We start from the raw sequence: 13443 nt of genomic DNA on the forward strand, positions 1-13443 counted from the left end.
GTATGATTACTTTCTTAAGCAGAAAAAGTTATGATAGGGATTACTCTTACAGTATTTCAATTTTTTTACATAACTTAATATTTAAATAACTTAAAATACACAGTGTATTCCAAGGACTGTACCAAGTTAGGGGTGTTATGGCCACACATGAACTTAAACTAAAGAACAGCTAATTACCTTGGAACTAGGTTTTGCAGGACTTGACTGGAGTTTTCCTTTGAAAGTAATCCTACATGGTAATCATACACATTACTAGTAAATATATAGTTAACTTAAATATCCTAAGTTTGTCATTAAAATAAAAAAAAAATCAATGTTTATACCCTGTTTTTCTTAACAAAACAGTAAATAGAAATCTGTTCGCTCATTCACAGGGCATAAAGGAGAAATAAATGTTGTGTTAATCAGGTCTTTAATTTTTATTATACCAGGGAAAGACTTAATTAGTAGTAATATTCCTTAAGGCTTTTGAAAGAAGCTTTATAACCATTGGAAATACGTGAATGCTAATTGTGGCCGTTCAACTTCATTTGTAAGGGCACAAAGACAACCAGAGGATTGTTAATCTTGTAAACTGTATCGGGAGATTTAGTGTCTGAGAGACATGTTAGCTCACATTTCCTTTTCTCAATCTGTATTAACATAACTGCTGTCATTTTGATTCTGCTTGTTTTTAAAACAAATATAAAAGCCAAAAAAACTTTTTTTAGGTTGTTTAGTTTTTTGCTAGGAACAAATGGGAATATGTAGTAAACTAACTGCAGACACAGCTAGAAAGTAAAGAGTAGCAGCAGTTTGTTTTCCTAGAATCACAGAAAACTCTAGATTGGAAGGGACTTCTGGGGATCATCTGGGTCAAACTTATGTAGAAAGTAGGGCCTTAGGTTAAGCTATTCAACCCTGTCCTAGCCCTGTTGAGCTGAGACTTCAGTATTCCCAGCAAGAGAGATTCGACCACTTCTCTGGGCAGCCTGTTCTCATGGTGATGAATTTATTTTCTTATATCCAGCTAGAATTTTCCCTAACACACTTTGTGCCCACTGTCTCTTCTCCTGTCATCACAGATCCTTCTGAAGACAGTATCTTCATCTCTTCTGTGATTACCTTTTAGGTATTGGAAGGCTGTGATTAGGTCCCCCCCCCGAAACTTTTTTTTTTTTAGGCAGAATAAACCCAAATTCTTCCACCTTTCTTCCTGTGTCAGGTTCTCCAACCCTCTCGTGATCATGCTGACCCTCTTCTGGACTCTCTTCAGTTTCCCAGTGTCTCTTGAACTGGGAGGACCAAAACTGGACACAATATTCCAGGCGTGGCCTAAAAAGTGCTGAGTAAAGTGGTGTAATCACATCCCTTGTTCTGCTGGCTAAATTCTTGCTGATGCAGCCCATGAAACAATTTGCCTTTGCTGCTGCCAGGATGCTTTGCTGATTCAGTTGGCTTGCTCTCCACCAGAATCTCAAGGTCTTTCTCAGCAGAGCTGAAAAAAGAAAAGCTGACTAGCCAGCCAGACCCCAGACTGCACTGCTGCTGGGTTATTCCATCCCAGGTGCAAGACTTTATATTTATCTTTGTCAAAGCTCATGCAGTTCTTGGTGATGCAGTCTTCCAGCCTATCAAAGTCTGTATGTTGCCTCTTTCTTCCAGCATATCTCTCTCTGCTCCTTGTTTGGTGTCATATGCAAACCTGGGGAGGGTGCATTCACTGCTGTCATCCAGATGACTTCTAAAGATAGTGAATAGTATCTGACATTGTATTGACTGCTGAGGAAATCCACTCATGAGCAGCTGCTAATTTGCCTTCTAACTGTTAAGTACCACCCTTTGAGCCTGGCATTGGATCAGGTTTTGCAAACCCATCTTGTGGTCCATCTGTTCTGTCTATATCTTACCAGCTTGTCTACATGGATGTTGTGGGAGATGATGTCAAACTAAAATCAGGGTAGACGATGTCCACAGCTCTCCCCTCATCTACTGAGCAAGTTGTTTCATCATAGAAGGCACTCAGGGTGGTCGAACATGATTTACCCTTGATAAATCTAATTACCTTCTTGTCCTTCATGTGACTGTAAATGACTTCCATGACAACCTTTTGCCATAATTTTCCCTGGTACTGAAGAGTTTATAGCACCTCTGCTGTTGTTAATACAACTTACCCATATAAACAGTTTTTTATCTCTGGATGTATTTCCTTAAAAGAAGGTACTATAGTAGCATAAGAGCTCCACTTAATTAATCCCAAATATTCAGGTTTCTTTAGCATTTAGTAAAGCATCACTTTTTGCTCTTTACTTAATTACATGAAAATATTTTTACCTCAATGGGAAGGGAATTGCAATTAAAATTTTAATACTTCCAGGTTCCTTCAGTGAAATTTTAAAAGTGGCCTCTCTGCAGTATGTCTTTTTCATCATCTTTTGTTTCCATGCTTTTATAAAGTTTTTTTCTCATGAATATATTTTTTTATCAATAAATTGCACAGCTCCAATAAAAGAGAGTTGTTCTTAGACCTGTCTAATTTCTGAGTATCTTAAATGGTTTAAAAAATAAGTTTTCAGATCCTTGATATGTAATAAAGTGGCTTGTGCTATATTGAGCACCCACAGATTCCATTAATGACACCGAGATTTGCATGTCCTGATTATCTTTTACAGTCAGGCAACTCTTAAGTGTCCTAAGTAGAAGCCTAACTTTATGCACCAACATTTGAAATTTGGGGGATATGGAAGGTTATTTGATTTGTGAAATTTTTTTTTTTCAGCTTCACAATTACTAGGGGATTTTTTTAAGGATTTTTTTTTCTGCTGGCAATTTGCAGGAATTTTTAATTTCAGTATAGTGATTGTCTAACTATGGGACTAATGAAAATGTAAAATGAAGGTATATAATAGCTTTAGTTCTTGTGATAATTTATTATGTAGCTGTCTAAGCATACATATAAATTAATTTGACCTTACCCTTAACAGTGAATAGCATACCACTAGCTGTTGCGTTTGTTCTGTTTATAATATTTTTTCTATATTTGCAGGTCATTGCCTATAACTCAGAAGGGAAAAGCAGTCCAAGTGAGACAGTAGAATACATTACTTGTCCAGACAAGCCTGGAGTACCTTCAAAACCCACAGTGAAAGGAAAAATTCATGCACAGAGTTTTAAAATAATCTGGGGTAAGATTGTTGTCCAGTTCTGTTTAGAGTATGTCCTTTGTATTTTATATATATAAAAAATATTTCTATATATATATATAGCTGTATATAGAAGGCCAGGTTTTACTTGAGTAACACTTCAGTCAACAGAGCCATTATGATCCATTTTCATGGAACTAAGAGAAAAATATTGATTCAAAATACTTAGGGTGGCAGCATAATAGTGTAATTATGTGGGAAGAATAATATACAAATTGTACGAGGGACTTACTGCAGGGGGCTACAACAATTAAAACAGTAATGTTAATTTGTGTACTAAGAAGTTCTGTTTCTGGCACAAAATGTAAATGCCACAGAATTCTGGGTTTTTATCAGAAGAGGAGATCCAAGTTCAACCTATCTCTTCAAAGTGGTTTTGATAGATGTTTTTATTCATTAAGGATCTTGAGAAACTTTTCCTTAGGCTCGGGTTTTTAGCTTTATGCTGTGAAATAGAAGGTGTAACAGTACTATGTGATGCAGTACTTTAGCAGAAAATCAAACAATTAAAGGTTTTATTTATTGCCACAGGTAATTAAACGTCTTACCTATTTCTGTTTAACAGTGTATTTAATTTTTTTGCATTAATAATAATAAAGTTACTTGTAGAGTATAAGTAGTACTCAGCAGGTCCAGTCTTGCATCTTTCCAGAGTCCTTTGCTACATCAGGGCCTAATACTTGATCTTTTATGGATGATAGATAATGTATGAAGTTATTAGAAATACATAATTTGTAAATTGAAAACTATCTAATATATCTATTTATATAGAAAACCTTTAATAGTCATTATTTTTTTAACTCTTTTTTTTAATAAGTGATAATTAATGTGATAATTTTATTTTTCATTTGGAGTAATTTGTTACCTTGCACCCAAAAAAGTGCTATGTGCCATATAATAAGTCTCAGTTTATTTAGCAGGTGTGATAAGATATGTAACCCTTGCCTAAGAGCCAACACCATTTCATCCAGCGCATACATAATGTAATATTATGACAGCAGTACACTTCTGTGTTGAAGTGTCATGCTGTCTTAGTATTTGTCCAAAATGTTGTTTTTCCATATCATTTTAATTCTGCTGTTCTCTGTGTCAGCTCTGAGAAAGACTAGTAGGATTATATGTCAAAGAAAGGTCTGTAGGTTCATATCTTGTACATGAATATTGTACCAGGGAGGATAGTGCATTCCATTTCTAGTGATGTATTACGAATTTAAGAGATGAAATTTTTGGTTTAGAACTCCTGACTTCTATTCTCTCCCCAAATATTTACGTTTTTGAAATCCTGTCCTTAAATAATTTGAAATATTCTTACATGCAAATCAGTATGATAATCTTTTCCTGTCTGAAGTCCAAATTACAGGACCATTAAGATCTATGTCCCTGAAACCATAATCAGGCAGCCTTCCACAGCACTTCAGACGAACTGAAATGTTTGCTGTGGCATCTCCCAGGTGCCTGATTCACTTGTCAGTCTTCATCTATAAAGTATACACTAGGGTTGTCAGCTGGCAGTTTCACGTAGTGGGGAATTTGAGTGATTTGCAGCTGTCCTGAACTAGGATGCTAGGGCTAGCTAGGATGCTGTCTGTCTACATAAGCACCCATCTCCAATCAGCTGTTGATTGTGCCTTTTGTAAATTCTTCCCAAAAGCTACCAAACCATTTAATTTGCCTCGCTTAGTTGGAGTATTGCTGTTTTTTATAGATCCACCAAAAGACAATGGAGGAGCAGCAATAAATACGTATGTTGTGGAAATGTCTGAAGGCTTAAATGGTAAGTATTAGAAGCGTATGTTGGCATTCAGTTGTGTTCTTTTTTCTGCATGTGTGTGCCTGTGGGAAGAGTAAAATGTGTATTATGACAGGGAAAGTTATTGCAAGGGACTGCCAGTAAAAAAATAGGGATGTTGATGCTTGTATACAAGAAGTTGTTTTCCTCTGGCTTAGAAAGAAGATGCCACAAAACTGTGTGTCGGAAGAGATGCCCCATATTTAAATTATTAATTAGGCGTATTCTGTTTTGGAAATGAAATGACGCTTTTCAGACATTTTAGGGCAAGAAGAAGGGCCCGCATATCTTTGTTGGATGCGTGACAGATGAAAGAAAAACTAGTGCTCCGTTTGTCACTATTAAAGGGGAACAGTGATGCAGTTGGGATAACTCTTTCTGCTATTTGCTTTTCTGTCCTTTCATACAGAAGGGAAATAACAATATTTCTAAACTGGATGTAAAGCTATCCAGCTAAATTATTTAAAAATCTAGACCTCTTAAGTAGCCTTATTAAATTCAGAAACACAGTCACGCTGAGAATGGAAGTTTATGGTTCTCCAGTGCTGTGTCAGATTAAGACAGTGCGCTGTCCCCAGGTTGTAAAGGCAGCCCTCTCAGGGGTCTCAGCTGCGGTTCTTTTGATACTTAGTCTGTTGCTTTCCTTACTCCATCACGTGTCCACACTAAGTCACTTTTGGAATCATTTACCCGAGCCTTTCATGCAGATTTAGTGAGCTGTGCATTACATTTCATTCCCAGTCCTCTAAATTCTATGATGTATTGAGTTGTTGGAGATTTAATTAAAAGTCCCCAGGTTCCCTGCTTAATCTCTTAAAAAGAGAAAGAGAATGCTAAAGAGTTTCTGATTTAAGAATCTGGCTGAATAGCAAAGAATGAAATCAGTATTTCAGATGGTGCTGGGCCATTCAGGAATACAGGAACAAGCTTTATCAACTGTAAACTGGAGTTGCAGTCTGCAAAATGAGTGCTGTAATTAAAAGTTTCTTTTCCATGGAAAATTTTGCTTTTGTATCTTTCCTGTTTATTTGGTTATGATGCTTGAATGTGCTTGCTGGCGCAGTAATAACTACTTCATTAAAAGTAAATTCTTTCCTAGTTAATATGAATACCAAATAAGGAAGATATTTCAGCAGATCTACACAAATTTACCTAGGAAACTATCTTTATGAAATTATTGGATCTTTTTCCAGGAAGTTCAAAGCAAGCCTTAAATTTTTTTTTTATAAATGTCAGGCACACACTTATTTAGGGAAGCTAGGATACCTGCTGTGGCTGGTACTGAAGTGTGGCAAATTACACCTTGGTTCATTGCACACTTATTCCTAACCTTTCAGGAAACAAATGGGACACGATATACAGCGGAGCTGCTAGGGAACATGTGTGTGACCGACTAAATCCTGGCTGTTCCTATCGCTTACGTGTATATTGCGTTGGGGAAGGAGGACAAAGCATGGTAATATGAGCTAATATTTTTATTAAATAAAGTGTCTCTCTCTTTAAGAAAATCTGGTCCAGTAGTTAATAAGCAAATATTGTACAGAAGTGCCTAACAAAATAGCAATAATTAGTACCTCAAAGAAGTTCCACACAGTGGAACAAGTGTTGCAAGTTTCCGCCCATTTCTCAAATAAATGAATGTGAATATTCTTTTCTGATACTGTATTTTTTTTGAAGTGATTTTTCGTATTTACAGAAACAGATACTACGTCTTTTCCTGTGTGATACATTGATAGAATGTCATTTCTTAAGGCCCAACCCAAGACAGCAGTGTAAATTTAATGTTTTCGGTGTGGTCAGTGGAGTTACCCTGTCTGAGCAGCCAAGTCAGCCCAGCAGGCAGGGGAGGACAGAGTGTTTCTTCAGGCTTTACAGGGTTGTGCTCCGGAGTCCCTTCCTGTGGTGTCGCAGCCACAGCCGAAATGTTTACATTGCCCTACTTTTCAGTATTCCCAAACAATTTGGTGTGCCCTACTATGCTCCCTCATACATCCACATCGCATACACACAGACTCACACTGTCACTTCTGTGGTGTAGTTCAGCCTCCAGTGCCAAAATGTCATGCTGTATTCTTCTCCCTTCTTCCCAGCAGCAAGTGTAACAAAGCCAGCCCTGGCTCTCTACAGACTTCCAGCAGGGCTTCGCTGTCAAGCTGATCTCCTGAAAATCTTAAAGCCTTGCCTTTCTGATGTTCGCCATTTCTTCCCCAGCCCCCCTTTACTATATGAAATTCATCTGTTCTTCCTCCACATAGAAGTCTCCTGCAAAGATAGCCTTGTCCACAGCCACCTCGTCTTAAAAATAAATCTGGACTCCTTCAGTGCTGGCTCAGCTGCAATGCTTTTCCTCTCGCCATAGTTCAGCTTGCTGTTGTACAGGGAAGGGGGGAAGGCAGTATACTTCCCAGTCACCTAACCACAAGTGCTTGTATGTCTTTGGAAACTTTTGCTCTGCCAACCTCCTTTCCCCACAGCCCAACCCCATTAGTTTAGAATAAACATTATTTGAGTGCCAAAGAGAAAGTAACTTTCAGAGAGTCTTGATACTTTCTGAAGGTGTCAGAAATCAACAGAAGAATAGTAAAGAAAGATGTAATTAAACTTTTCTGTAGCTCATCGTGGACATATGCCTCCTGAGAAACATTCTGCTTTTTAAGTAACATCAGCTGTTCGGTGCAACAATATATTTCAAAGGAACTGAAAAGCAGCAGAGCTTCCAATCCACTCTTTCTGGAACATATGTAGAAAGCAGTTGTGAAGTGAGACGTTAAGATGCATCTCTCTTGTAAACTAAAAGGCTTGCCAACTTCGTAGTTGTTCTGTATCACACTGAAGCTAATAACCCCGCATTGTCTCTGACTCATTTCTGTCTGCATCCAGAATAGTCAATGCCATCTGCTGCATGTTGTTATACTGTGTATTTTTGCACGCACTTTAAATCAGAGGTAGAAGTTTGTTGCACATTAAGTATTACTAAGCAATGAAAACGTTGAAATCTCAATTTTTTTAGTCTCTTCTGATTGACATTTCTGCCCACTTTGCTTTCTGAGAGATTGTTGCACAGAAAGTATCCAACCCTTAGAGTAAGGTTTTAGACATCATTAAACTGCAGTTTGAGGGATAAGAGAATGAGTTTACATTGAACAAGTCATATTTCAAGCATCTATACTAGGTTTGTACTGATAATTAACCATTGTTTTTAATTCTACCCCTTGCATGTGTACCAAAGCACGAAAGCAAAAGTTAATTTTGCATATTGTGTGATTACTGTAGTGTGTTTTACATAGGTATTTTGAGAAATGCATACCAGATCACTTAAACATATTCATGTATTTGAGGATGTAGTTCAAAAAATGGAAGATCCTGTTTCTGACTCAAGTATTTGCCTTTACTTGTGGCATAACTGATAGGGCTTGTTTTGGCGTAGATGACTTAATTAATCTATCTTTCCTTTGTAGGCATCTGATGCTTTACTGGTGCAGACACCAGCAGTGGTTCCTGGTCCATGCCAGCCTCCAAGGCTACAGGGTAGACCGAGAGCAAGAGAAATTCAGCTGCGCTGGGGTAATTCTATTACAACTATTAGTGAGCGTAAGGGATCCAAATGTGTTATGTGTTAAAATTAAATGAGCTTTTCTTTCTTTCTTATTTTTAGGACCACCTCAGGTAGACGGTGGTTCACCCATTACCTGTTATGGTCTGGAAATGTTTCAGACAGAAACTGATGAACACAGAGAGGTTTACCAAGGCTCTGATGTTGAATGCACAGTAGGCAGCCTTCTTCCAGGGAGGATGTACAACTTCAGACTGCGAGCAGCTAACAAGGCTGGGGTAAGGAGGCAGTCTGAAACGAAATTAGCTCCAGAGACTGCAATCACTGTTAAGGATCTTCTCTTTTAAAAGAAGCATTTAACAGTAATTTTAAAATGAGGATTTCCTAATGCAAAGTCATTTGATTCACATAGCTTATTGTTGTGTGGGAACAGGCAGTTAAACATCAGTTTACAATAAAGGGGGTTTTAGATGAAGGGAAAGGAAAATAGCTAATTATGTCTTATATCTGAATAATAGCATTGGGAAATGGTTAGGAAATGCTTAGTACTTTATTAAAGCATTGTTGCAACTTTAATATTCTCATGTAAAGTAAGGTAGTAAATGATTTTCTGTATACAGCTTTGTAAATTGATTGACCTTCATTTTTACAGCTGTTGGTGTTCTATAACATAATAATTAGTGTTTCCTGACTCTCTTTTTCTTTTTATATTTAGTTTAACTTCTGAGTACATGTGCTATCAGATACAAGAATTATTTTCTCTATTTGGAGTATTAAATGTGTTTAAATCAATTGTTGACGCTGTTTGTGGAGAGGCCTGCAGCTTAAGGCTTTAAAGCACTGACCTAACTTTTTATCCGCCCCCCACAAAGTGTGGTTTATAGCTCAAGCATTTTTTGAATCCTTCATTTCTTTTAGATAGATACAAAGAGGCAGTTGCAAATTGTGTTATTTTACAGTGCAACCACCATGTAACTTCAAAATAAGGATTTGGATAGCACTTTGCTGTTTTGCTTGAGAGTTTGAAGTGTCAAATGTATTCTGATTGCATTGGCTATAGAGGAGTCTTGCAGCTATTCTGGAGAATAATCAGATACTGAAATAAATCCCGAATCCACAGTCCACAAAGATTTATTTTATAAGCAAGTAATACAAAGTTTCAGGCTGCTATTATATGTCCCTACTATGGTAAACTGTTATTTAAAAAGCAGTAATTTTATTTTTACAACGTGGTTGTATCAACTCCCTTTTTAATAGTTTGGACCTTACTCGGAAAAATGTGAAATAACTACAGCACCTGGACCACCAGATCAGTGCAAGCCCCCTCAAGTGGCATGCAGATCCGCTGCGTGTGCTCAGGTGTCGTGGGAGGTAAGAATGCCATGTTGCACTGATCTTAATACGATTGTCTTCTACATTTTTAAGTTCAACTTTAAAAGCTTAAGACTGTATTTTTAATCACATTTTTAAACATACTTATCTGATTATCCAATACTTGGTAGGTAAAACCATAAAGTCATTCATCATACCATTATATGACAGCTGTAAGTTGGCAGCCTGCAGGTACTCGAGATCTTACTTTGTTCTTTTGTTTAAGAGTTTTGCCATAACTGCTGCACTGCATTTCTGAGTGATGCAGGCTCTTCTTAAAATTTTCTTTAATGTAGTTATCTTTCCTCAGAGAGAATATATCCACATAATACAATAGATTACTGTGCATTTGCTGTTTTTATAAGCTGATTTAATTTTATATAATTACATCAGTAAAAATGTAGCAAAAGCCTCACATGCCTCCTATAAACCCATAGTATTTAGATATCTGATTTAAAAAATGCAATAGATAAAAATTAAGCTTGTAAAAAGGAAGATTCTGTCTGGGAATACTGTTTAAACGCAGCTTTTCAGTGGCTTGAGATGGAGTATCTGAGTTACAGAACTGTACAGAAAAAACAGATTAAACAATTTTACTTGGAAGTTAGAGTTCATGCTTCCTACTGGGTATGTCAGAGGAGCTCTCCTTAAATGTCTACAAGGCAAAGCCTTTTGAAGATCTCTTACAATGTTCAGGTAGGATTAATTTGAGCAATGTTAGATGTCTGCTTTATCGACTCACAGAGTAATTAAGGTACAATTGGACCTCTAGATATCATTTAGTTCAACGTTCTGTTCAAAGCAGAGCTAGCTTCAAATTTAGGTCAGGTTTCTCAGGGCCTTGTCCAGTCAAGTTTTGGTTATCTCCAAGGATGAAGGTTCTGCAGCCTGGGTAAAGCTGTCTCTGGGCAAACTCTCTCATGCTGTAGAATATTTTTTTTTCCTTTATGTCTAGTCAAAATATCCTTTAGTGCAAGTCATTACTCTTGCCTCTTGTCTTGCCACTGTGCCACCTCCAAGAAGAATTTGACATCATGTTCTTTGTACCCTCCCAGTAAGTAATTTAAGGCAGCAGTAAGATCTTCCCTTAGCCTTATCATCTTAATATCAAATAAGCCTTACCTTTTTGTTGTGTGTTGCAGTCCCCCTTCATGGCCCTTCACTGGACTTACTCCATTATGTCAATGTCTGTCTTGTATTGGGGAGCCCAAGATGGGGCACAATACTGGAGATGCAGCCTCCCAAGTGCTGAGGGGAATCGTTACTCCGTGTAGCATTCTTGCTGCTCTTTTGCTAATACAGCCAGTATGTAGTTCGCCTTCAGCAGACACACATTGCTGACTCACATTCAACTTTCTCACCAGGACACACAGGTTCTTTTTTGGTGAAGTTGCTCCTCAGCCTGTACTGTTCTATCCCAGGTCCAGAACTTCGTGTTTGCCTTTGTCTTAGTTGAACCTCCTGAAGTTTGTATCAGATCCTGCTTGCTGAAATCCCTCTGGTGGCCATACCCTTCAGCATGTCAAATGCTTCCCCCATCATCCCTGCACTTTTTGGCTTGGATTCTCCTACTTCTGTTAGGGTGAACTCCATTAGATCTCCAGCAACAACATTGAGAAGTGACTTCGCCTTCACTGACAGTTGCACAGCTATCCACAGCTGCATTAGTTCTCTCACCAAAAACATCTCATTGTAAATGAGAGAAGGGAAAGGGAATCCTTATCACTCACAGCTCAGGAGTATCAAATGTTATCCTTTGAAATGCTGTTTGTATTCAGTCACTTACCTTCACATAGCCTAATGCTGAAAGTAGCAAATACTTTTCTTTCAAGAGAAGGGTAAAGAAAAAAACATGCTTTGGAGCAATTATCTGCACCTTGGTGTGATTGCTCTCTTGGAATATTTAATCCAAACAGCAGCAGCGTTTTTCTGAAATCACAATTACTTTGTATAGAGTAGTCTCTGCAACAGTAAATAGTGTTTTTAAAGTATAGGTGACTCAAGGCAGGTAATGCATTCTGATTTATTTGTATTGTACTAAATTAAAAATCAGCAAAGAAACAGGAAGGTAACATTTCTGTGAAAAAAAAACAAAACAATATAGATGTGGTGAGTTTGGCTGATTAATTTTTTTTTTTCGTTTCTAACTATTTATATCCATTTCAAAGGTTCCAGTGAGTAATGGAGCTGACATCACGGAGTATCGACTGGAGTGGGGCGGTGTGGAAGGATGCATGCAGATCTCCTATTGTGGGCCTGGGCTCAACTGTGAAATGAAAGGGCTTTTGCCTGCCACTATATACTATTGCAGGGTTCAGGTAAAGACGTAAAGCTGCTGTTAGTGAAATCTGGAAACCGGAATTGACCCTGCCGTAAAAACATGGTCTACTTTGCATTTGCAGGCAGTGAACGTTGCAGGTGCAGGCCCTTTCAGTGAAGTAGTGGCATGTATGACTCCAGCCTCTGTACCTGCAGTTGTGACTTGTCTTCGGGGACTAAGTGAAGATGAAGTTGAAAATCCACACTATTCTCCTTCCACATGCCTTGCTATTAGCTGGGAAAAACCTTGCGACCATGGATCTGAAATCCTTGGCTACAGCATAGACTTTGGAGATAAGCAGCCAATAACCGTTGGGAAGGTTCTGACCTATTTTATAGATGGCTTACAGCCAGATACTACCTACAGGTATGGCATGCACAGCTGCTTGACAGCCTACTCTTTCTTCCACAAGAGCAGATTCTTTGCTTGTTTGTTTCCTTGTATTTTTTTATTCTGCATTACTCTCAGAGAAGCATTAGTACATAACCATGGAGCAAAAGGAAGCTCTGTAATGATGATCATCATAAATAGATGAGCTGTGCTGCTTTTGTTTTCTTTCAAGAACAATTTGTATTAGTTTGTTTATTGTGGTATTGTTGTATCTGTCTGGTTAATGTGTCAGTTTAACTCAATTCAGATTACAGATGCAGATTCATAACTGTTTTTTGGACTGGTTGCTTCATAGATAGATGGCCTCAAATCCGTTTGACAAGATAAAATCCATCCAAGAAGGGACCATGTCCAGTCTTTTTTGACTGGATTGTCTGATCTAATGACAGCTCATCACAACTTGCAGTGCCTTTTCTGCAGAAATAGCAAGTATTTGAGTGGCAGTCAGCATGAAGAATGTCGGTTTGAAAATCTACGGATCAATTTTAAATCTCTTTTGAAGAATTTTAGTTGCTAAAATAATCCCTTACGTGTGGCCTAAAGGTTACTGAAAAATATAAATGTAAAAATCAATAATTCTGCCTGAAGGCACTCTACATTCCTGTCACAAAAACATGTCCTCGGTGTTAAAGGAGAATGTCCGTCCCGTTGAAGTTAGAATTTAAGCCCACACCGATTTCAGTATAGTTAGGATATCATCTGGCTATGCAGTTTTCTGAATCCTTAAAGATTTCTTCTTACTTTTTTTAATGCTGTATGTAAGACTACAGTGTTTCGGTGTGTCTTGTAAGTATTTAACGATAATGCTGGCATTTGAAGAGCCATTGCTCTCTGTGTC

The 13443-nt window shown here is 37.8% G+C and overlaps 1 protein-coding gene across 16 annotated transcripts in view; it reads left to right on the forward strand.

Annotated features, from left to right (window-relative positions):
• Positions 1-13443, forward strand: part of FNDC3A (fibronectin type III domain containing 3A) — a 125639-nt gene that overhangs the window by 102926 nt on the left and 9270 nt on the right. For all 16 annotated transcript variants that reach the window (XM_087756761.1, XM_087756769.1, XM_087756755.1 and 13 more), the window contains 8 exons: positions 3026-3164; positions 4888-4956; positions 6309-6427; positions 8430-8535; positions 8627-8802; positions 9782-9895; positions 12064-12213; positions 12298-12581. In XM_087756761.1, the coding sequence (XP_087612887.1) occupies positions 3026-3164; positions 4888-4956; positions 6309-6427; positions 8430-8535; positions 8627-8802; positions 9782-9895; positions 12064-12213; positions 12298-12581 (1157 nt within the window). The remainder of the gene's footprint in view (positions 1-3025; positions 3165-4887; positions 4957-6308; positions 6428-8429; positions 8536-8626; positions 8803-9781; positions 9896-12063; positions 12214-12297; positions 12582-13443) is intronic.

Source organism: Nipponia nippon, unplaced genomic scaffold, assembly GCF_047370975.1.
Source record: "Nipponia nippon isolate SJK-2023a ecotype South Korea unplaced genomic scaffold, ASM4737097v1 scaffold_2, whole genome shotgun sequence".
Classification (NCBI taxonomy): Eukaryota; Metazoa; Chordata; class Aves; order Pelecaniformes; family Threskiornithidae; genus Nipponia; species Nipponia nippon.